At 59.4% G+C, this 22,420-nt stretch overlaps 4 protein-coding genes across 27 annotated transcripts in view; 1 reads left to right on the forward strand and 3 right to left on the reverse strand.

Moving 5' to 3' along the window:
- Positions 1 to 51: 51 nt before the first annotated feature.
- On the reverse strand, positions 52 to 1,093 carry RPL36 (ribosomal protein L36). The gene is made up of 4 exons (XM_082734566.1): positions 936 to 1,093; positions 664 to 758; positions 267 to 401; positions 52 to 175 (listed from the first exon to the last, which is right to left on the reverse strand). Exons 2-4 carry the CDS (start codon positions 754 to 756, stop codon positions 86 to 88), a joined length of 318 nt encoding a protein of 105 aa, XP_082590692.1. The 5' UTR covers positions 757 to 758; positions 936 to 1,093; the 3' UTR covers positions 52 to 85.
- Positions 1,094 to 2,731: 1,638 nt separating this feature from the next.
- Positions 2,732 to 8,518, reverse strand: HSD11B1L (hydroxysteroid 11-beta dehydrogenase 1 like). Of its 21 annotated transcripts, none has more exons than XM_082734672.1 (9): positions 7,761 to 8,509; positions 7,407 to 7,455; positions 5,582 to 5,677; positions 5,361 to 5,491; positions 4,633 to 4,744; positions 4,144 to 4,235; positions 3,868 to 3,961; positions 3,583 to 3,748; positions 2,732 to 3,497 (listed from the first exon to the last, which is right to left on the reverse strand). In XM_082734672.1, the coding sequence occupies exons 3-9, from the start codon at positions 5,652 to 5,654 to the stop codon at positions 3,302 to 3,304; spliced, it is 864 nt and encodes a 287-aa protein (XP_082590798.1). In that variant the 5' UTR covers positions 5,655 to 5,677; positions 7,407 to 7,455; positions 7,761 to 8,509; the 3' UTR covers positions 2,732 to 3,301. The 21 variants fall into 21 exon arrangements, with proteins under 21 accessions (XP_082590798.1, XP_082590805.1, XP_082590795.1 ...); XM_082734679.1 differs by having other exon boundaries at positions 4,633 to 4,763; positions 7,761 to 7,974; XM_082734669.1 differs by lacking the exon at positions 7,761 to 8,509 and adding an exon at positions 7,025 to 7,228 and having other exon boundaries at positions 7,407 to 7,510.
- MICOS13 (mitochondrial contact site and cristae organizing system subunit 13) lies at positions 7,764 to 9,964 on the forward strand. The gene is made up of 4 exons (XM_082734832.1): positions 7,764 to 8,241; positions 8,940 to 9,117; positions 9,321 to 9,372; positions 9,729 to 9,964. The coding sequence occupies exons 1-4, from the start codon at positions 8,213 to 8,215 to the stop codon at positions 9,824 to 9,826; spliced, it is 357 nt and encodes a 118-aa protein (XP_082590958.1). The 5' UTR covers positions 7,764 to 8,212; the 3' UTR covers positions 9,827 to 9,964.
- A 3,466-nt stretch (positions 9,965 to 13,430) lies between these two features.
- Positions 13,431 to 22,420, reverse strand: part of SAFB (scaffold attachment factor B) — a 36,595-nt gene continuing 27,605 nt past the window's right edge. For 2 of the 4 annotated variants that reach the window (XM_082734624.1, XM_082734621.1), the window contains 8 exons: positions 22,248 to 22,354; positions 19,659 to 19,949; positions 18,395 to 18,532; positions 18,132 to 18,174; positions 14,712 to 14,830; positions 14,311 to 14,417; positions 13,898 to 13,964; positions 13,431 to 13,748 (listed from right to left, as the gene is read on the reverse strand). In XM_082734624.1, the coding sequence (XP_082590750.1) occupies positions 13,619 to 13,748; positions 13,898 to 13,964; positions 14,311 to 14,417; positions 14,712 to 14,830; positions 18,132 to 18,174; positions 18,395 to 18,532; positions 19,659 to 19,949; positions 22,248 to 22,354 (1,002 nt within the window). In that variant the 3' untranslated portion in view covers positions 13,431 to 13,618. The remainder of the gene's footprint in view (positions 13,749 to 13,897; positions 13,965 to 14,310; positions 14,418 to 14,711; positions 14,831 to 18,131; positions 18,175 to 18,394; positions 18,533 to 19,658; positions 19,950 to 22,247; positions 22,355 to 22,420) is intronic. The other 2 variants (XM_082734623.1, XM_082734622.1) reach the window with 1 other exon arrangement.

The raw sequence follows: 22,420 nt of genomic DNA on the forward strand, positions 1-22,420 counted from the left end.
GTGCGCCGCGAGGACTCTCCCGCCTTCCGCACACCAGCACGACACCCCGAGTTCCAAAAACGCTTTATTACAGACGGGCGGGGGCTCAGTCCTTCTTGGCCGCCGCTTTCCTCATGGCGGCGAGGACGTTGCTCAGCTCCTCTCGCTTCCTCTTGGCGCGGATGTGCGTCCCCACCTGCGGGGCAGGGCGCGCGCTCAGTCGGGGAGTCGGGGCCCCGGGGCCCCGGGACCCCGGGACCCGGCCCGGCCCGCGACCCCGCACCTACCCTTTTCTTGATGAACTTGAGGGCGCGCTTGTCCTTGGACACCTTGAGCAGCTCCATGGCCCGCCGCTCGTAGGGGGCGAAGCCGCACACCTCTCGGATCATGTCCCGCACGAACTTGGTGTGCTTGGTGAGGCGCTGCGGGGCGGCCGGCGCTCAGAGCCGGGGCCGCCCGCGGTCCTCGGTCCCGTGCGCCCGCCCGCCCTCCCGCGCCTCCTCCCGCGGCCGGCCTCGCCCCTGCGTCCGGGCGCGCCCCGCCGACCGTTCCCCGCGTGGGCGATTCTCAGGGGTGTCCGCCCTCGGCCGGGGCGAGCCCTGCGGCCCCCGCCGCTCTCCCCGTCGCCGGGGCCGTGCCCTCCTCCCGCCAACGCGGCCCCCGACGGCGCGCGCCCGCACTCACCCCGCGGCGGCGGCTGTGCCTCGGCTTGCTCACGTTCTTGGTCACTTTGTGGCCCTTGTTGAGGCCCACGGCCATAGGGTAGCGCAGAGCCATGGCTGCGGACGGAAGTGGAGAGGGACGTGGGGCTGAGTCCGGGCTCGGCCCCCGCCGCCCGGAACCCCGCGTCCCGACTCCCCCGGGTTCGCTCGCGGCGCCCAGCCGTAGCCCGGAGCCGCGATGGGGCCCCGGAGCCCGGATGGCAGCAGATCCCAGTCGCCCGGCGCCCCACTAACCTGCAGCTCTCCAATGGCTCCCGCGGCGGAAGGGCTTTGGCCTCGCGGAACTCTGGGATTTCTAGCTTCCGCGGGTCGAGCGGGCCAGAGCGGCAGAAACCCCGCGGGCGCCCCCTGGAGGCTGGAGGCCCTGCGGTTCCACCCACCACCACCGAAGCGCATGCGCAAACCGTCTCCCTGTGCATGCGCACTCAGTAGCCGGAGTTGCCATCGCTTTGTTTGCGGAGGGTTTGAGTGTTCGAGTCCTACTTCTGCCGCTTGCTGGCTGAAATCCCGCCTACGGCGGGGGCTTGCGGACCCGGCGCCAAGGACTTCAGCTCCTGTACTTGGATTTCCTCATGTATAGAATGAAAATAATAAGGGCCGCCTGGGTGGCTCAGTCGGTTAAGCATCTGCCTTCGGCTCAGGTCTTGCTCCCAGTCCTGGGGTGGAGGCCCGCATGGGGCTCCCTGCTCATGGGAGCCTGCTTCTCCCTCTCCCTGGTCGTGCTATCTCTTAAATAAATAAACATTTTTTTAAGTCTTTATTAGAATGAGGACAATAATAGCACTTATTCCGAACTGTTTGAATAAGATATAATGATACTTGACACAAAATAAAACTTCCATAAATAGGTATTGGCTTCATTCTATATGACACCAAACTCTGTGTTAGAACTGAAGAGGGTGATTTGGAATAGTAACCCCTGATGGCGTTTGATATAAGTTTAGGTCGTGCAGGGACAGGAAGTGTGGTAGAAACAAACAGAAAGCACTTTTTTTTTTTTTAATGATTTTGTTTATTTATTTGACAGACAGATCACAAGTAGGCAGAGAGGCAGGCGGGAGGTGGAGTGGAGGCAGGCTCCCCGCTGAACAGAGAGCCTGATTAGGGCTGATCCCAGGACCCCAAGATCATGACTGGAGCCTAAGGCAGAGGCTAAACCCACTGAGCCACCCAGGCACCCTTATCTTTTAATCCTACTCATCCCCCAAATGATGGTCCCCATTTGGGGCTAGTCTGGGGTTAACCCTTCTAACTCTTGCTAATTCTAGAGCCTTCTACAGCCAACAATAGCTAGCATTTTATAATGTTGTATTCATCCTACAGTTGTGGTCTGTAAAGTTGTTTTTTCTTTATGCAAACCACACTAACTTATCATCTTAGAAGAACTGTCCATTTTTCACTAATTGATGTAAATATCTGTGAAGTGCAAATAGAAATAGCCCAAACTTTGTTTAAAGCCCGTTGTCAGAATCCTACCTCCTGCCATCGACTTCCTCCCTCTCTTTTTTAAAGATATTATTTATTTATTAATTTGAGACAGAGAGAGAGCACAGGTAGCGAGGAGGATCAGAAGCAGAGGGAGAAGCAGACTTCCCAGTGAGCCGAAGCCCAATGTGGGGCTCCATCCCAGGACCCTGGGATCACGACCTGAGCTGAAGGCAGACACTTAACCAACCGAACCCCAAGACGCCCCTTCCTCCTTCTCTCTCAGCACATTTCTTTATCTATAAAATGGAAACAATGGTAGCACCAACTTCCGGTTGTGAAGATGCCACGAGACCACTCAGGTCAAGGGCTCTGTGCCTGATACACATTTTCATCATTGGCACAAAAACCACGTACTTCACACTGCAAATAAGGCCTTTGGCCCACTGACTCTGTACCTTTTCTTTTGACCCCTGACCTCCTGGGGTAGATCTACCCCTTTCAGCTTCCACTTCTCCACTGGTAAATAGGGTGGAGAGGTAGGTCCCTCTTTACCCACCTCCCACCAGCAAACTGGAGAAACAAAGCACCGTGAACACCTCCGAGCAAGGGAAGAAGGGTTTTATTATGAAACAGAAGACTGGGTCCAGCCCAGAACACATTCTTTCCCGCCTTCCCTGCCTGAGACCCCGTGGGCAGGTGGTCCGTTTGAAGGCTGTCCCCTGCTTGGGGCAAGGGTAGGGGGACGCTCCAAAGCTGAGCGAGTGCAAAGAGATCAGAGATGCCCCGGTTCCGAGTGGGAGGCGGACAGGGTTCCCAGGGTTCCCAGGGTTCCCAGTTCTCAGGGGTCTAGGCAAGTCACGCCACCTCTCTGAGCCTTATTTTTCTCATCTGCAAAATGGAAGCAGCCACTGTGTCACCGAGGGTGGCCCAGAAGATGGAGGTAACGCTTTCCAAGCTGCTGACTGGCTGCCTGGCCCACCATTAGCACTTGCACACCCGCAGCTGGGGCTGTTTCCAGGGGCTGGTAGTTTTTCTCGATTGTCCTTTTCTGTCTTGATGACTCTGCCTTGAGCCACGGCCACCAGCTCAGAGGTGTCTCGGTTTGTGTCACCGCTCCGGGGCGGCTGGATGGAGGGTTCCCCTCTGGAAGGATGAGGGCCACCCCCGGGAGCTCAGGCAGCAGCGGCAGCCGAGACATTGAGCTCCTGGCGGATGAACCAGGCCCTCGGGTGCGGCAGCCATCCCCGCAGCAGACAGAGCAGGTGGAAGCGCCAGGGGTAGAAGACGCCCGGGGCGCGGGTGGCGCCACCGCGGATCACCGCCAGGGCTGCCTTGGGCCCTGGGGCCGCCTTGGCCCTCGAGACGCCCCTGCGGACGGAAGGATGCGGTGGAGACTGCAGGCGGGCGGCCCCCCACCGCTCCCCTCCCGCCCCGGATGGCCCTGGGGCCTCACCTGACTCCCTCGGCGGTCGAGGCGCGATCCCGGAGGCCCAGGACGCACATGGTGATGGCCACGTTCACGTCCTGCACGTCCAGCTCCCGCCGGAGAGAGCCGAAGAAGCCGTCCAGCGCGAACTTGGCCGCCGAGTACGGGCTGGAGAAGGACGTGGGCACAGGGCCTAGGAGCGCGGGAGGGCACCCCTGAGCTCCCCCTCCTCCAGGCAGCCTTCCTGCCCTCTCCAGGCTCGCCCGCCTCGAGCCCTGTGGCCTCCCGACTCCCCGCCCCACGGGCCCGCACCGAGCAGCGAGGACACGACCACCAGAGAGCCTTTGCTGTCCGTCAGGCTGGGCAGCGCCAACGAAGTCAGCTGCACGTAACTCAGGAAGTTCACCTGGAGGCGGTGGCGACTGCGAGTCACCGCATCGCGGACAAACTGCTGCCCGGGAGGGGCGGGGCCTGGCGGCGGTGGGCGGGGCCTAGGAGGGGCCGGACCTGGGGTGGGAATTGGGAGGGGCGGAGGGTGCAGCCTGCGGTTAGCAGGGGTGAGGGGCCGGGCGCGGCGGGGCGGGGCACCTGCAGGAGCCAGCGGGTCGCCTGGACGCTCCGGGACCGCGTGCCTGCCGGGGTGGCGCCGAGGTGGTTCAGCACGAGGTAGTCCAGCCCTCCTGGCCCGGAGACGCCCATCAGCAAGGAGCTAGTCCTTGAGGCCCCGCCCCGGCCCCGAAGAGACCCCGCCCCTGGCCCAATTACCTTGAACTAGAGAAGCGGGGGCCAGAGCACTGAGCCAGTGAGTTCCGCCCCGGCTAGCTCCCCGCCTACTATCAAAGAGACCAGGCCCTACTCCCCGGATCTTGCCAGGTTTCGTCCCTGATCCAATAAGGCCCAATCCCGAGCAATAAGGCCCAGTCCAGAGTTCCGCTCCCTGGAGGCAATAAGGTCCCACCCCCTAGCCACGCCCCAGACTGCATAGTCCTCCCCCCACCGACTGCCCACGCGCCACCGCTTTCGGGTCCTGCCCTTAAGGCCTAGGCCCGGGTCCCAGAGTCCAGGCCCGCCCCTCACCCAGCTTGTCCAGCGCAAACTGCACCACGCGCTCGGGCACCTCGGGGGAGGCCATGTCCGCAGCGATGAAGAAGACCTTGGGAGCGCCCAGCTTCCGGCAGTTCCCCACCACCTGGGGGCGGGGTGCAGAGCTACCCGTGGGCCGTCCACCGGGGCTGGGCCCCTCCACCTGCTAGACCATTGGGGCCCCACCCTCAAGCCCCCTCCCCGAACTTGAGCTCCAAGTGACATTCGACATTGTTCCCAAGCGCTGCCACTGGAGTCACAAACTGGCAGCCTGGGGGCCCAAATCGGGTACATTTTATTTGCTCAATACCAACATTTAAAACTCAGGAAACTTCATATAAATCTCGACAGTTCTGGGCTTTCTAGGAATTTTGCAAGGTTTGTCCCCAAGGACTGTACATCTCCATGGAGCCACGATGGGCTGCTGCTAAGGAGTGTCCACTCACCCCTCTTTTGAGAACCCTGGCAAAGACTTTGGACACCACCAATAATCCCATTTTTAAGGAACACTCCGTTTTACACTCACTGTCTTAATGGATCAACCCAACGCTGTAACCAGTGAGAAGGTACTTTTGTGGTCTCTGGCTTGCAAAAGCGGAAACTAAGGCTCAGGGACTAAGCTATGCCCTTAAGGCCACCCAGGGGGCCTGGATCTTGGCAAGGAAGGGCCCTATTTTCCAGCCACTCCCCACCACCACTCAGCTGGAAATGGGCTGTCTCACCTTCTGCAGGAGGGCCTCGGTGTGGGCCGTGAGCACCAGGTGGGAGCCCAGGCGGGCGTAGTGATAAGCCAGCTCCTCCCCAACGCCAGCGCTGGCTCCGGTCAGCAGCACTCGGGCTCCCTGGAGGCTAGCTAGCAGGGCGCAGGGGTGGTGAACCCGCAGGGGGCGGGCGGCAACGAGAGCTGGCCCGATTCCTCCCTCCCCCACCTCCAGGCACTCACCAGGGTCGAAGTTGTCATCCCAGTAGTAGGAGAAGAACAGGGCCCCCAGCCCGGTGAGAAGCAGAACCTTCATGGCCCACCCTGGGTGTGTAGGTTCTGCAGCGGGAGAGAGGCCGGCGGGCAGGGACCTGGCCCACAGCCATCCCCATTCCCCCAGCGAGGCCCTGGTTTGATGAAGATGCTCCAGGCCCTGCCCTCTCTCCTCCATCTGGCAGCCACCACCTGGTCCAGGGCACCACACAGCTTTCCCTGGGCCTCTTCAGGGTTTTCTCCCTCCACCAGGCAGCCAAATCACACCTTGCCTCCCCGTTTCATTGAGGACAAAAGCCAGGCTCCTTGATGGTCAAAAGGGCCTTGCAGGGGGGGGACCAGCCCTTCCGGCTCACTCCGCTGTATGCCAAGCTCCGCCTCCTCACGGTTTCTCAGAACCAGCCAGTCTCCAGCCAGCCTCAGGGCCTTTGCAAATTGGCTGTGGCCTCTGCCAGGAATGCTCTTCCCAAATAGAACCTAATGAGTTGCTCTCTCACTTCTTGAAGTCAGCACCAAACGGACCTTGTCCAAGGGAAATTCCCTGGCCTCCTTCTCTAAAGCGACTCCTGGTCCCTGTCCCTCCCTGGCCTCGGTCTACAACGTCTTGACATGACCCGAAATTATCCTGATGGGTTGTTACATGTTCACTGTCCCTCTCTCCTCCCTGGCTGTCAGCTCCAGGACGTGAGAAGGAAATGGAAACCTGCAGCTGCTTGGTTCACTGTCGGGTCCTCGGGGCCCCAAAGGGTGCCAGCCATGCTGTAGGTGCTCGGCAGATACCAGACTGACCCTGAGACCTGGAGTGATACGAGGAACTTTGGAGGGAAGAGCTAGGGGCAGGGGGCAGGAGGTGCAGAAAGACAGCTCTGTCTGGAGACACTCAGAAGGAATCTTAGGGTTCGGTAGGAGACACAGGAGCAGTATCAGCGGGATTAAGATGTGACTTCAGCTGTGGGAGTGGATTTACTTGTTCCAGAGAGAAGGTGAAAGAGAGAAATGGGCCAAATGCTTAACATTGGTGGGGGCTGGGGGTGTTCATGAATCTTCCCTGAGAAAGGCACAGGCCCATCACATCTTGGGGTTTCTGTCCTCGGAACTCAGTGGGACAAAGAGGAGGGAGACTTCCAGAACCGAGAGATGGTGGGTTGGGCTGTCCTGAGGTCTCCAGATTAGGTCTCAGTCCTTTGCCCCCTATTGCAAAGTTCCAGCTGCCTCCCCCCTGCCTCTCCTACCCTCCTCCTCCCTTCCTTCCACCCTATGCTTTTCGGGCAGCCAAAGCGATCTTCCAAAGAAATCTGATGTTCCCCTTCCTGCTCCAAACCGTGTTAGGGTTCGCCACTGCCCCCCACGGAGACCAAGCTCCTCGCCTCAGTGCCTCGCGGGTCTGGCCCAGGCTCACCGGTCCAATCTCACCTTCCACCATTACCGTCTATGAATCTTTCTCCGCTCTCAGAAAGGTGAACTGCTCGCTCTTCCCCAGTCATGGCAGCCATCCCACCTCTCCCCACGTTGCAGGGGAAGCCCGTGGAGCCCCGCAACCTGACCCTCTTCCCACCTGGACCACAGCAGCCTCGCAGGGCAAGGTGGGGCGGGGCGGATGAACGGCGGGCTGGCCGTCTGGGTGGAGAGATGGAGGGATGGAGGGAGGGATGAAGCGGCCGCCGGCGACCGGGGAGGACGTGGGAGAACCAGACCCTCGCAGAACGTACTGGTCCCCTGGCCTCGCCAGGCCTTAGTTTCCCCTCTGGACAAAAAGGGTGTACGACGTGCTGCGCGCTCCCAATCTCGCACTCACCCGCTCGGGCCTCAGGTTCTCTCGCAGTCCAGCGGGGCTGGATCCGGACCTGGGAACCCGGCGCGCACCCCTCGGAGCTCCGCCGGGCCCCCGACCGCGCCCCCTCCCGTAGGGCCCAGGTCACGTGACACCGAGCCCACCTCCTCAGGGGGCGGGCCTAGCTACGAGAACTCCGTGCTCGGGCGTTGCCCGGCAACGGCCTTCCACCGGGCTAGCCCCCTCCCGGCACCGGTCCTGCTCCCGGTCCCGCCCCCTCGACGAAAGCCCCACCCCGGATCAGATCACGTGATTCAGGCTCCGCCTCCCTCGCACAATTCCGACCCCGCGTTGCCATGACAACAATGTTATCGGTACCCTCTTCCTGGGCCTGGGCCCTCAGTGCCCCGCGCGGGCGCGGGTGGATCTCCCGGGCTCCGAAATCGTCTTGGGTCACTTTCAGGTCTCACTCTAGACGCCTGACTCCTCTTTCTCCCCCACGCCCCCCGGGCGGTGCCAGCCGGACTGCATTTCCCAGGAGCCCCGGCGGCGAGGCGAGGCGTCCGGCGCCTCACGGGGCGGTGCTGACTCCATTTCCCAGGCAGCTTTGCGGCAGACGGGCGCTGAAGATCACGCCCCTCGGAATCCTTCCGAGCCCCTCGCGGTGGGACTGCGGTCCCGCTTCTGGCGTCCCTGAGCCGTAGGGCGACTTCGACTCCCGCAGGCCTTTGCGACTCACCGGGGCGACTACACTTCCCACAGGCCGCTGCGGCGCCGTCACCGGAAGCGGCGGGCGAGCCGGGTGTCCTTGCGCGCGGAGCCGAGCGACCATGGTTCCCCGAGTGTGGTCGCTGATGAGGTGCGTCGGGCTGCAGGGCGGGCCCCGAGCCCCCGAGCAGGTCCCCTCCCGTGGGCACCCCCTCTGGTTTGCTCCCAACTGGATCTCCGAATTCCGTGGTGCCAGGTCCCGCGTCGCGCAGATGGGGAAACTGAGGTTCAGGCGGGGACGGCCTTCCCGAGATCGCTTGTCGCGCGTCCTTCCCGCCTCCCAGCGAGCCCTTGCCCCCTGATCGTGTCCGAGCGCCCTCGGAGCCCCAGTTGCCTCCTCTGTAAGGTGGGCATGTCACAGGCGCCCTATCAGGAAGCGACGTATGACACACAGGAAGCGACCCGGGCCACTCGGAAACCCCTCGAGGGTGGCGCGCAAGTCGGGCCTGCTGGGGCTGGCAGGCAGAAAGCCAGGGCTCTCCGGTCTTCACGGTTCCCTGCTCTGTGCGGGATCACGAGTGACCCCATTTCCTCTCCGGGCCTCAGTTTACCAGTTAAATGGGGCTGAGCAGCTCTGCTTTCTTTGTGCAGGGTGGGTTGAGAGCTGTGCAGAGTAGGTGCCAGGCAGCCTCTGGGCTGGGGGGGGGGGGTGGCTCGTTCTGTCGTATGAGCTGCCTGGCCTCAGGTGTGTCACTGCTAGGGCTGCGGCGCCCGCGAGGCCGACTCCTCCCCGGGACTGGCCGGCTGTGCCCAAGGAGCTGCTGAGCGGCTGTCCTTCCCCGACCACAGGTTCCTCATCAAGGGCAGTGTGGCCGGGGGTGCCGTCTACCTGGTGTATGACCAGGAGCTGCTGGGGCCGAGCGAAAAGAGCCAGGCTGTCCTTCAGAAGGCTGAGGAGGTAGTGCCCCCAGCCATGTACCAGTTCAGCCAGTACGTGTGTGAGCAGACCGGTCTGAAGATGCCCCAGGTACCCTGAGGCTGGGAGCGAGGCTGAGGCTTGGTGGGAGGAGGGTGTCATTTCCTGGGTGGCTTTTGGTCCCTGGTCCCTCCAGCCCTGCTTGGTGCCCTCCGCCTTGGGCTTTGTGCTGCCCTTCCCTGCCTGGGGAAGGGGCTGGGGCTGCTGGCTGGGGCCTCCCCTTTTCACCTGCCCCTTCTCGCCTCTCTTCCCAGCTCCCAGCCCCTCCAAAGTTTAACTTTCACATCCGCGACACCTGGAATTCAGGTAGGCCCTGGTCCCGGTGCTTGGGGGGTGGCCCCCGATACCCCCCAGTCTAGGACCCTCTACCGCCCCTTCCTGGTCACTCCTGCCCGTCGCTCCTCTTGCTGCTCCGCGCAGCTCCCGTGGATCTAAAAGAGGAAAAGGGGCCGAGATCTCAGGGATCCTCTTTTCAGGACGGGTCATCGTGTGACCTCAGACAAGAGGAGGCCCTGCCCCACCTCTGCCTCAGTTTCCCTGTGTGGAACCGATGGAGCTGGAACGGGTGCCTCGAAAGGCCTTGCAGAGCTAGGGTTTCCGGGGGGCCGGTGTCGGTGGACTAAAGCCGGGGGCTGAAGGCGCTGGGCCCTCCCTCTCCACAGGCATCATTACGGTGATGTCAGCTCTGTCCGTGGCCCCCTCCAAGGCCTGCGAGTACTCCAAGGAGGGCTGGGAATATCTGAAGGAGCGAACCAAGTAGCCTGTCAGAAGAGGCCACCTGCCCTGGTCAGGAACAGGGGCAGGTACGCCACAGACCCGGAGACTCCAGACTGGGACTGGGACCCCACTCCAAGGGCAGCTCCGGCCTTGCCGGCCCAATAAAGGACTTTGGAAGTGCTCCCCGACCCGTGTGCTGGCCCCGGGGACTTGGGTGGCCTGGCTGGTGCTCAGAGCGCGGGGTTCCCGGGCTTCTGGTGCCCAGCAGCTCCTCGGTTCATGGGTTCACTCTTCGCTGTCCAGGGCCCTGCCTGCTGAGTCCCCAGTCTGGTATGGGAGTGCGGAGCAGACACTTGGCCCTGGTGCCCCATAGACTGTGCTCAGGACCCAGGAATGGGTTGGGGAAGTACTAATAGCCAGGCCAGGTTGGGGGGGTCTCAGCTCGTGGAGGGCTGAGCCCAGTGTGGGGTTATTCTGGAGGTGGGGACTCGGGGTGGGCACAATTCATCTCTTCCATGTCTACATGGCCAGGAGTTCCTGTGGCCGCTGAGTCTCCATCTGGCTCAGCTCACTGATGCCCGTGTGTCATCTCATCCTGACCCTCCCTTGCCTGCTCTACCCGCAGTCCACCCTCCCCACCATCTGGGGATTCCTGGGACCACAGGCTTCGTGGTCATTACAGTGGGGGGGGGGAGGCTCCCCTACCCTCACATGTCCTGCCCTCCCAGCTCCCCCTGCTCCCCTGGGAGGCTTTCTCACCCCACACTGGTGAGCTGCCTGGTGACCTAATGTTCCTCCCCACCGGGCTGAAGCGCCAGGTGGGCGGGCCCTGGGCACACTCCCAGCCGGGAGGGCAGCCCACCATGATGGCACTGGGAGGAAACCTGTGTCCCAGACAGACGGACGGTAGAAAGTGGGCTTGGCTGAGACCTGGAGACTCAGCCAAGACGCCTCTCTAGGAGCTCGGAGCAGGCCTGGGCGACAGGGCCCTGAGTTGGCCCGGGATCCTCTGTTCCTGAGAGTTCTGGGGGTTCTGTTTCTTGGTTTGGGGGACAGAGCTCACTGAAGCCCACGAACTAGGATGGTAGCTTCCAGTGAGGAAAGCAGAGACCAGAAGCCAAGACATTGCCCAAGGCGCTCCCTGGGAAGAACCCCTGGCGTGTGTCCAAGGGAGGTGTGGGGAGGGGTGTGGGGGAGGACAGGTGGCCTGGCTGGCAGTGTTTGGGGAGGCAGAGCCCAGAGTGACCTGTGTCACTGTGCTCTCCAGGAACAGGCTCTGGGTGGATCTCCCATGTCCGCTGTGGCACCTGGAGGTCACGTGGCTCCCTGTGCCACCCTGCCTACTCATGGCCCCAGGGCAGCACTCACTGTCCCCAAGCGCTGTTTGATTGTATCGTTGGTGCCCACCAGCTCACACTGCTTTCTGGATGGCTCTCAGCCTCCCAGGTGTTTTGGGGCTTGGTTGATGGGGTGTAGCCTCTGCCCACATGGACCCAGCCACTAGCCCAGAGACTCTGGTGCCATTCTTTTTTTTTTTTTTTTTTTTTTAAGATTTTATTTATTTAACAGAGATCACAAGTAGGCAGAAAGGCAGGCAGAGAAAGAGGAGGAAGCAGGCTCCCTGCTGAGCAGAGAGCTTGATGTGGGGCTCGATCCCAGGACCCTGAGATCACGACCCGAGCCAAAGGCAGAGGCTTCAACCCACTGAACCACCCAGGCACCCCTATGGTGCCATTCTTGACTCCTCCATTCCCTTGTGCAGACAGACTTGAATCCGTCACCAGTGCCAAGGCCACCTCCCTGGTCTTCTGCCTGTCCCCTCCGTCTGCTTCCCCAGGTCCGAGTCTGATCATGTCACTGCCCTAGTCAGAAACCTGTGGCTCCCTGCTGCCCTCTGCTTGAGCCCAGACTCCTGCTGCGAGCGCTCTCTGTTCCCAGAACACAGCTGGCTTCCACCACTGGCCTTGGCACAGCACTCCCGCACCCTCACTTGGCCGTCCTGACTCCTGCTCGTCTTGGCCACAGCTCAGCCGCGGCCTCCGAAAAGCCTCCCTTTGGGCCTCCTGACCGCCCCGCGGGTGGTCCCTGCGAGGCAGGAGCCCCCCACCTCAGCAACACACAGGCTGAGGCCCAACCCCCAGAACACCAGCAGCACCCTGTCCCCCTACTCGGGACAGTTCCAGATGTCTCCATGGGTTGGCAGGTGTCTGTCCTTTGGGGACAGTCATTCCAGCTGACCACCACCGCCCTGGGAGGATATAGTAGTCCTGTGACAAAGGTCCACAGGTTCACGGGCTTGAAACCGCACACACTGATTATGTCACAGATCTGGAAGCCGTTAGTCCAACATGGCTCCCCCTGGGTTAAGTGTGGGTGTGGACAGGGCTGGCTCTCTCTCAAGGCTCCAGGAATTACTGTTCCAGCCTTTTCCTGCTGTGAGAGGCCACTGCAGTCCTTGGCAAGTCAGCCTGTTCACCTTCAAAGCCAGCCAGTCTGCCTGCCCGCCCCTCCTCCGGCTCCCCCGCCTCACTGCTCCCCATAGAAGGACCCTAACGAGGACCCTGGGCCCACCTGGGCAACCTGGTTAACCCTCCATTTCCAGATCCTTAACTGAATCCCGGCAGCAAAGCCCCTTCTGCCATGGTAGGTGCTGTGCGTACAGGTTCTAGGGTTTAGGGCAGGGACCCCTCCGGCCCCACCGGGAGGGGTTTATGTAGCCCACCACATGGTCTGAAGCCTGGGTCACGTGTCTGTCTGCCCCCAGACAGGACTGGACTCCACTCTGATGTGATGAAGATGGAGCCCAGAGAGGGGGGCGACCAGAGCAAGAGGCAGCAGGCCTCCCGGCCAGCACGGCTCCCCCAGATGGGCAGATGGGACTCCCTCCAGGCACTAGGGGCACAGCCGCGGGGCCCCTGGAGTCGGAGTCTGGCTGACCTGGGGGGGGCAGTACATGGCTATCCGGTCTTACTCACTGGGATGCAGTTCCACGTAGCACATCTCAGGAGTCAAAGCCCGATGCGAGGAGTCAACGTCGGGTGTGGGGGCAAGGGTGTGCGGACCGGGGACAGTTGGGGTCAGGTAAGATGGAAGGTTCTGCAGATGGAGGTTGGGGACGGCTGCACAGCAGTGTGCAAACATGAACGCCACCGAGCTGTCAGGATGGGAAATTCCATGTTCTGTGTATTTTGCATTAAAAAAACCAAAAGCAGGGGCGCCTGGGTGGCTCAGTGGATTAAGCCGCTGCCTTCGGCTCAGGTCATGATCTCAGGGTCCTGGGATCGGGTCCCGCATCGAGCTCTCTGCTCAGCAGGGAGCTTGCTTCCCTCTCTCTCTCTCTCTGGCTGCCTCTCTGTCTACTTGTGATTTCTCTCTGTCAAATAAATAAATCTTTAAAAAAAAACAAAAACAAAAACAAAAAAAAAACCAAAAGCACCACTGGGTGCATCCTGGACACAGAGACAGAGCCTGGGGGACAGAAATACTGGAGGTGCGGCAAAGGGCCCAAGAGGGGGCGCTGTCAGCACATGGCTTCTGGAAACCCTAAGAGCCCCTTAAAGCTGCTCCTCCTGTCCTTTCCTGAAGGAACAGCAAGACCAAGTATAATTCACACAAGGAGATGAAATAAAGAGAGAAAACACTTTAAATAAAGGGTATGTGAACAGAAACACGTTTATTACAAAAAAAAAAAACAAACAAAACAAAACAAAAACATTCACATTGTATTGAGCTACAATATGGCAGCAGATAAAAAAAATCATTGTACACAGTTTAAGAGAACTCCTAACAGAACAGACTCTCGTAGCCACGTGACAGAGCACAGGGATCGGAGCACTCAGTAGCGGCGAGTGAAGCGGGTGTCGTTGGGTCGGCTCCCCCGGTTCTGTCCTCCGAAGCCCCCCTGCATTCCACCGCGGGGGATCACGTGGCCCCGCGACGCCCCACCTGGGGCGAAGCTGCCGCGCCTACGACCAACACAGATCCTGGGTCACGGAAGCCAGTGCTGTGCGCCCCCGCACCTGCCCGGCCCGCACGGTTTCTAACCTTCTCCCAGGCGAGCCACCATGCAAGGGAGGAGAGCAGTAAGAGGGACAAGCAGCACGCGACACCTTACCCTGACATCCCTCCCCGGTTCATCATGTGACCCGGCCCAGAGTGACCAGACATACTTCTTTCGCCACCTACAAGAGATCCAATCCAGACAGCGCCTCAGCGCGGCCCGTGGAGTTCAAAGAACACCAATGTGGGGCTCGTGGGGCTCCAGTCCCTTCCCCGAGCTACTGGGTCAAGCAGAACCCACGGGTCCCGGCCGAGGCATCAGCACATGAACCGCACACACCCGCTGCCCCGGGCAAGTTGGGGCAGAGAAGTGAACCCCCTCCATTTCCCCCTCCCCAGGTCCAGCCAGTCAGTGAGACCCTGTGGCCTCGGGGAGAGCCGAGAAAGTTCTCCCTGCCCTCAAGAAGCAGCTTGAGCTTTCCAATGTTTCTCCAGGGAGAGACCGTCCCGGCGGAGAGCCAGGCTTACCTTGCCACCTCTTGTGGTCCCGGTCTATCATGCCTCCGTCGGCAGCACCCTGCCATGCACGGTCGTCCTCTAGTCTTCGGCCATGGTCGCCCCAGTCACGTCTGCCCCTTGGAAAAAGAGAGCTCTGATTTGGATTGCCCCTCTCTGCCTTTCCGAGTAGCAGGGGTGGTGGGTTCAGCATTCTGTGTGCCCAGTGCCCATCCCTGAGTGGCGGGGCTCTGCGGGAGGCAGGACCCGGCTCCTGGTCCGAGGCTGCTCGGGGCTCTGAGGCGGCCCAAGCGAGGCCAGTGGGCTGGGGCTGGCACCCATCTTTCCCTCAGGCCGATGGTCCTGAGCTGGACACACCAACCGAGCCAGCAGTGTGAGGCCTGCGCAGGCGCAGCGGGGTGCAGGACACAAACCTGGGTGGAGGAGGCAGCCCCCGGCCCTCGCTCATCCTCTTGTCCGAGCCGTAGCCACCCCACCCGTCGCGGGAGTCCCGCCCGTGGCGCTCTGGTCCTCCGTGGCGTTCGGGGTAATGCTGGATATTAGAGAACCGGGAGAAAAAGAAAGTTTTGGTACCGAGCCTGGCTCCCAAGGCCGTTGGGGCAACGAGCTACTGATGACAATGACGACAGCTCGGAAGTGCAGCTGAGCACTCAACGCACGGCCTCGTGCCACACAGGTCTTTGGCCTGCATGACCGCCACATCCTGTTTGCCCGTGGACCAGCGAGCAAAGTCGAAGAATGGAGTCACAGAATGGAGAAACTGAGGGCTGAGATAAGCAGAGAGAACTTGGGCACCATGGAGAGAAGAGAGCCGGGCCCAGCGGCTGCCCTGCGCCAAGAACAGACAGCGGTATGCCGAGTGCCTGTGCTCCGGCCCTGCAGAACCACCAGAACGGAAGGGCCACTGGGGATCTCTGACCACACTCATTCTGGACCTGACACCCCTGAGCCAGGCCACCGCCAGCCACCCTGGGGCCTCGCTCGTGGAAACAGCTTGCTGGCACAGGCCATGGGGATGCTTGCCTCCGTTCCGGATGCCACCTGAAGGGTGGATGGAAGAAGCAGCCTCCCATTCAAAGAAAAGCCTGTTTTGAAGGTTTATTTGAGTGAGAGAATGAGTGAGCATGTGGGACGTGGGGGGAGCAGAGAGAGAGAGAATCCCAATCGGACTCCCTGCTTAGTGTGAGCCCAACACGGGGCTCCATACCACCTGAGTCCAAAACCAAGAGTTAGACACCAACAGACCCAGGCACCCCTAGGAGAAGCTGTTTGAAGTAAATGTCCACCCGTCCTCCACCTGCACCCTGCCTGGAGTGCTGGGAACGTCCACGGCTCTTAGGGAGCTGGGGAGGTGGCTCTGGTTCCATTGAGGGTCTCACTGTCCCAAAGATCCAACCTGTGGCCCTGGGGTCATTTGTGCCAGGATCACATTCTAAGTAGTAAGACCTAGAAAGGAATCCCGGTCATGAAGGCCCTCGGATGAGTACGCCGGGCGCCTGGTGCTGTTCCCGTCCGTGCTCATCTTCACCATTAAGACAGGAACTCCCGGAAGCCGGCGCACATGCTCCCACGCGGGGAGCCCTAACCACCTGGGCCTCCACCCGGCTTCCCCTGGCCTCTCATTCCCAAATGTGTGCAGACATCTCACTCAACTGTAGAAGATGGACAAAATACGGCACTGTTCTCTCTAGGAGCAAAATCAAAACCCAAGAGGGTCCAAGAAAGTCAGTGCTGCCAGATGGCAAGAGCGGTTAAAATGAAACCCCAGAATAACATTTCCATAAAGAACCTTCAAAACACACCAACCAAAATAAAAAAGAATTTTTTGACTTCATCTTGTGATTGAAACCATTTCCTTCACTTTTATTTATTTTTTAAAGATTTTATTTATTTATTTGAGAGAGAGACAGTGAGAGAGAACATGAGTGAGGAGAAGGTCAGAGAGAGAAGCAGACTCCCCGTGGAGCTGGGAGCCCGATGCGGGACTCGATCCCGGGACCCCGGGATCACGACCTGAGCCGAAGGCAGTCGTCCAACCAACTGAGCCACCCAGGCGTCCCAGCATTTCCTTCAGTTTTTTTTTTTTTTTTAAAAGATTTTATTTATTTATTTGACAAAGAGAAATCACAAGTAGATGGAGAGGCAGGCAGAGAGAGAGAGAGGGAAGCAGGCTCCCTGCTGAGCAGAGAGCTCGATGCGGGACTCGATCCCAGGACCCTGAGATCATGACCTGAGCCGAAGGCAGCGGCTTAACCCACTGAGCCACCCAGGCGCCCCATTTCCTTCACTTTTAAACAATCACAAATATTTAATAAAGAACAATAGGGATCGAGTCCCACATTGGGCTCCTTGCTCGGCAGGAAGCCTGCTTCTCCCTCTGCCTCTGCCTGCCTCTGTCTGCCTGTGCTCGCTGTCGCTCCCTCTCTCTGACAAATAAATAAAATCTTTAAAAAAAATTTAAAAAAGAACAATAGGGCGCCTGGGCGGCTCAGTGGGTTAAGCGTCTGCTTTCAGCTCAGGTCATGACCCTGGGGTCCTGCAATCAAGCCCCACATCGGGCTCCCTGCTCACTGGGAACCTGCTCCTCCCCTTTGTGTGCGTGCACGCTCTCATAAGTAAGGTCTTTAAAAACAAAACAACAACAACAAAAAAAGCAAGGAATAATCTTTTAACAATACCCTTCTAAAAACACAAAGCTAAGAGAGAAAGACTTTTTACATAATGCCCATTTCTAGTTCTACCTGATACTTCCCCACATAGCCACGCTCTGCCGTCTGACCGACCGACCCCTGTAAGGGTTCAGCAAGACCAGAAGTCTGCACCAGAGCTCCTCTCTGTGTCCCCTGCCCTCACCTGCCATCCAGGGCAGCACCGCTGTCTTACTTAGGACAGTGTGCAAGAGGAAAAAACCCGTGTCAGGTTCAGGGGTGCTCTGGCTACTAATGGTGGGCAAGGGAGCCCGCGGGGACCAGCAGCTGCACGCGAGCGACCCGGCTCACATGGCTCTCAGCCCGCGCCGCCCCACTCCCTCGTGCAGGCGAGGAAGCCCCCTCAGTCTCACAGCTGGAGACACCCGCTCTGCCCAAGTGCCGGCACCAGGGGACTGTCTTCTGGTCTGGAACGTGGACATTTAACCACCGCGCTCAACTTCAGAGAAACCGGAGACCCGGTGTACATTTAACTGCGTCCCAGATTCACCTCCAGGAGCAGAGAAAAAGGAATCCTGTGAGGAGTCCCCCAGAGCGGGCAGAGGAACCCCCTCCATCTGGCCACGGCTGGCAGCCGGCCCCTACCAGGCCCTCAGGAAGAGGGAGGGAGCCAGCCGGAGCGGTCTGGGCTCGCCGCAGGGAAAGCGCGCCCACCGGGCAGCAATTCGCATGACGACGATGCCCCGACCACATCCTCCCCTCGTTCCCCACGATCTTCCAAGCCCGCGGAAGTCAGGGCTCTTTGGGGAAGTTCTCAAACTAAGTCTAAGACAGGAAAAAGGAGTCGATCAAGCCCGTTTTCTAACGCACTCACCCTGCAAGGCACTCTGGGTATGGCCCAGAGAGTGAGCTGCCTCCCGAGGCCGCCCTGGACTCGCCTGCGCTCAGCTGCGCGGGGCACAAGCATGCCGCCGCCCTGCCAGCCGCGCCCGAAGCTCGTTAGTCGGGACTACCGGGCGTTACTGGCTCTTACTCAGAGGCGGACAGAACCTCAGGGTCAAGACCCGGAGAGGCTCCAGGATACACGGCTTCTCCCCCTCAGCTGCAGAGAGAGGAGAAGGCACGCCAAAGGAGATAGAACCGATCCCAAGGCAAAGCTGGACACAACTGGAGTTTCTGACTCACCTGTCCTTCTCTTTCTGCCATCATAGATCTTGAACCTTCTCTCCTGAAAAAGATAGTTTACATAAAAACATTAAGAAAAGAGAAATTAAGTTGGTTAGGCCCTCCCAGACAAAACACTTCCACATGGAAACCAGGCACTTCATGCTCTGATGGGTTGAGTGGGCCCACAAAGCCTAAAAGGGCTGACCCTAGTTCTCAGGCACTTAGAAGAGAAAAGAACAGAGAGCAAGCGAGAGAGGACAGGGCCAGGGGACCCGGCTGACCTGTCGACAGAGTGGTCCGGGTAGCGGCCCCGGTCCCTGTGGTCAAAGTCGTGGAAGCGGTCCTGGCGGTTGAAGTCAGAGTGGTAGCGCTCGTCCAGGGCAGCCCGCTTTGCTTCGGGCCAATAGGCATCGTCGCGTCTGCAACGAAAAGAAAGAGGTGAACCTAGCTTCTCTTCCACCTTCGTGACCTCGGGGGAAGCTGGTGAGTCGGACCCTCCTTGGTCCTTGGCTCCTGCCACTTCCCAAAATGTGAACGGACTTTACTGGGGGGTCTTCTCTGCTACGTGATCTGAGGGGGGCTGGCAGGGTGACGTGATCCAACTCGCGTCGGATCTGCTCTATTTCCTCCAACGTGCCCCGCGTCCCCTGCACGGAAGAGCTGCGGCTTCCCCAACAGGAGTGGGCACACGTGCACCCCTGCGGGTCCCCTCCAGAACTGTGCACGGCCTGGACCAGGACAGCAAGCGAGAGGCGGGACGCTGAGCTCTCCTTTGCAAAAGGGCTCTCCTCCGAGGTGGACTTGACCCAGCAAAGACACCAGTGAGAGGGCTTTGAGAGGCACTTGAAACACATGGTTTGAAAACACTTAGGGCCGTAACGGACTCCCGTCAACAGTATTTTGCACAAAGGTCCTAAGTCCAAAAATAGCACAAAGTCCCCGAAGAGCGGTCCTGCTGGCCGTCACCCGGGCCCGCTCTGAGCCGTGCAGCTGACAGCACATGAGTACAAACTGGTTTTTCCCAAGTGGGGATGCAGGCAGAGAAGCCTGGATCGCACCAGTACAGGGACTACCACCCCCAACTCCCAACAGCAGGTTTGAAATCAGGCTCTTATCAATGGGGCTCATTTCAGAATTCACACATCACACCAGTATGTCAGGGAAACAAAACAATGTTCTTGGAATAAACCAGAACAAACCACTACAGTGACAACAAAGCCTAAAAAGGGGGCCCGAATGAGCCGTTTTTTGGTCTCCGGCCACCTGCTTAGCCCTCGCGTGTCACGTATAGCTCTGCGAGTCCGCGCTCCCTCCTCAGGGGTCTGCGCTAGGACCTGAACTTGAGGCACCAGACAGGCGCTGCTTTGTGCAACCATTTCTCCACCCCCACCAACCACCTCCCAGGTTCCGGACGAAGTAGAGGACGTCAAACGGGGCTGTAGCATGTACCGTGCCACCTCCGGAACAAGACTCTCCCGTTCAGGTGACCCTGGGGCCCATCCCCCAATCCCGAGCGCCCCGGGGACTAAGAGCAGCCCGACTCACCGGCCGTCCACGTCGTAGGGCCTCCGCACGGCCGGCCGCCGCTCCTGCTCGTAGCGCAGCTCCTGCTGGCGCCGCAGCTCCTCGCGCTCGCGGTGGATGCGCTCCTGCTCCCGCCGGCGCTCGTGCTCCACGTGCATGCGCTCGCGCTCCAGCCGCTCCCGCTCCATGCGCTCGCGCTCCAGCCGGTGCCGGTGGAAGGCCAGCCGCTCGCGGGCGATCTCCAGCCGCTCCCGCTCCTCCCGCTCCCACTGCGCCTGCATGCGCTGCTCCCACTCGCTGCGCTCACGCACCCTGCGGGACAGCAGCAGCTGCAGGGGCCCGGGGCCACGGAGCTGCAGGACACAGACCACAGCGCCCACCCCGGAGAACGCAGACCCACCCCGGGGCGCGGCACAAATGCGGGCTCGGGGCTGTGCCTCCTACTATGGGTCTCCAGCTTTGCAGGCCCGCGGACAGGAGGGCAAGGGCAGCGGCGGCCCTGCCATGCCCGCTAGGCCCCGTTCCACGTGGTTCCTGCCCGGCGGGCCATGAGGCCAAGAGGCGTGTGCACGCTGAGGGTCAGCTAGAGTACGAGCTCAGCCTCGCTCCCTGAACGTTTTTTCTGGAGCTCCACACCTCATTCCACGGAACAGCCCACTAACAACAAGCAACAGACACACTTTTCACAGCAAATCAAGTCTCACCGAAAACCTCTCCTCCCTGACCCATGAGCTTCAATGAGTCCCCATGAGACAGGGCTAGGGCACTAGCATCGAAACTTCTGGATGCAGCTGTACAAGTTCAGCTGTACAAGCTGACCAACCAGCAGGGGCCTGCAGCGGCTGCGGGAGGTGCCGGCGAGGCTGGGCGGGGACCCGCGGCATCCACTGTCGCCAGTCTCCCCGCTGGCCCCTGTGCGTGTGGTGGCGAGGAGCCGGGGCGACGGCTGCCAGCGGTCCTCCCACAAGCCCTGGCCACCCACTTACAGATCCGGTCTATACCTGCAGAAATGCATACTCTGGCCTCACTGTGCTTGTGGTTTGGACCAAAACAGCTACTCCTCTCATATGCACTCCTGATGCCCAGCGAGGCGGAGCCCACGGCACGACCAGCGGCACCTGGCCTGTCCTGTAGGCAGCTCTCTCCTGTCCGCTCTCCGGTCATGTTACCGTTGCCTTATTGCACTGATTTCAAACTGCATTTGTTCCCATCGCTCATATACAGAAGTCACGTTTGCATTCGGTCAACTTCTCCTCTGTGACATTCTGAGCTGTCCAACCCTAACTCCTGAATTCGCTCATGTACACTTTCTGCGAACGCAGACGTTATGTTTCACGTTCACGTTCAGTCACCAGTGTATGGGGAGGGTTTTGTCACGGGCGTGAGCGGGAGACCCAAAGCACTGTATAAAGAGCAGCCAAGTGAACTGAAGCTACTCAGGCTCTAGTCTACCCTGTCGCGTTCGCAGATTACAACCCCACACGCGCATGGGTCAGGTCTGCAGCTCTATCTGCCAGTTACCTCAAGAAGAGTGCCCGCTGACCGCTGCCTTGCCCTTGGAAGCAGGAAGCTGAGTGTGGACTAATTAAAAACAATGCTTTACCCCCTTTACTCATTCTTACTCTGCCAATAGCACTAATGATTATTTTAGACTATGAAGTTTAGGGGTACCTGGGGGGGCTCACTCAGTGGAGCGTCTGAGTCTTGGTCTCAGGTCATGATCTCTGGGTCATGAGATCCAGCCCCATGTAGGGCTCTGCACTCAACAGGGAGTCTGTCTGATAGTCTCGCTCTCCCCCTCTGCTCCCCACCTGCCCCCTAAAATAAATAAATCTTTAAAAAAAAAAAAAAAAAGGTTTCTTGATAGGCAAAATTAACTGTTGTAACTCTCTCCCTACATACGCGCCACTGTTCCTTTTTCCCTTTCCACAGCTTCCGGAGTATATTTGGAATGTTTGCTAACTAGCACTACTATACCAGGAAGGCATTCCAGCTCCCTACTATTACCTTCCATAATCTTTAATAAAGAGATGGGCAGGGGTGCCTGGGGGACTCAGTCATTAAGCTGCTGCCTTCAGATCAGGTCATGATCCCAGGGTCCTGGGATCGAGTCCCACATCAGGCTCCCTGCTCAGCAGGAAGCCTGCTTCTCCCTCTGCCCACTCCCCCTGCTTATTTCCCTCTCTCACTGTCAAATAAATAAAATCTTCAAAAAAGAGAGAGAGAGGGGGGAGCTCAGCGGGTTAAGCCTTTGCCTTCAGCTCAGGTCATGGTCTCGGGGTCCTGGGATCGAGCCCTGTGCTGGGCTCTCTGCTCAGCGGGGAGCCTGCTTCCCCCCTCTCTGCCTGCCTCTCTGCCTACTTGTGCTCCGTCAAATAAATAAATAAATCTTAAAAAAAAAAGAGAGATGGACCTATGTGCTTCTCTGAGATCATTGAAAAACAAAAACAAAAACAAAAACAAAACAAAAAAAACACAGGATGAAAGCCAAAGGAGTCAAGAGGTTTAACGCAATATTCCACAGAGGACTTTGGAAATACCCCCTACGACATGATTATAACTAGTCCAGAGATACAAGCAAACCAGTAACACTCCTGGACATGGACTCACCTGCGGGACTCAGAGTCTCTTGACTTCCGAGGCTCTTTGACTTTATCAAAGGACACAACTGACCGCTTCTCTCTGCTGGCCGATTTGCGATCCTGGCTCTTGGACACCTGGTTGACCAAAAACATCCAGAAGTTAAAGCAGAAATGACAACAGAAGAATCAGGCAGGTCCAGG

Source organism: Mustela nivalis (assembly GCF_964662115.1).
Source record: "Mustela nivalis genome assembly, chromosome: 1".
Lineage (NCBI taxonomy): Eukaryota > Metazoa > Chordata > Mammalia > Carnivora > Mustelidae > Mustela > Mustela nivalis.

Coding starts and splice junctions, on each gene's coding strand:
- RPL36 (XM_082734566.1), bottom strand. CDS start 756: ATGGCTCTGCGCTACCCTATGGCCGTGGGCCTCAACAAGGGCCACAAA. Junction 402..663: donor GGCACAGCCGCCGCCGCGGG/GTGAGTGCGGGC, acceptor GCCGCCCCGCAG/CGCCTCACCAAGCACACCAA. Junction 176..266: donor TCAAGTTCATCAAGAAAAGG/GTAGGTGCGGGG, acceptor CCTGCCCCGCAG/GTGGGGACGCACATCCGCGC.
- MICOS13 (XM_082734832.1), top strand. CDS start 8,213: ATGGTTCCCCGAGTGTGGTCGCTGATGAG. Junction 9,118..9,320: donor CCGGTCTGAAGATGCCCCAG/GTACCCTGAGGC, acceptor CTCTCTTCCCAG/CTCCCAGCCCCTCCAAAGTT. Junction 9,373..9,728: donor CCGCGACACCTGGAATTCAG/GTAGGCCCTGGT, acceptor CCCTCTCCACAG/GCATCATTACGGTGATGTCA.
- HSD11B1L (XM_082734666.1), bottom strand. CDS start 5,789: ATGGAGGAGAGAGGGCAGGGCCTGGAGCATCTTCATCAAACCAGGGCC. Junction 5,492..5,581: donor GGATGACAACTTCGACCCTG/GTGAGTGCCTGG, acceptor GCGCCCTGCTAG/CTAGCCTCCAGGGAGCCCGA. Junction 4,047..4,143: donor CGACCCGCTGGCTCCTGCAG/GTGCCCCGCCCC, acceptor GGCCCCTCCTAG/GCCCCGCCCACCGCCGCCAG.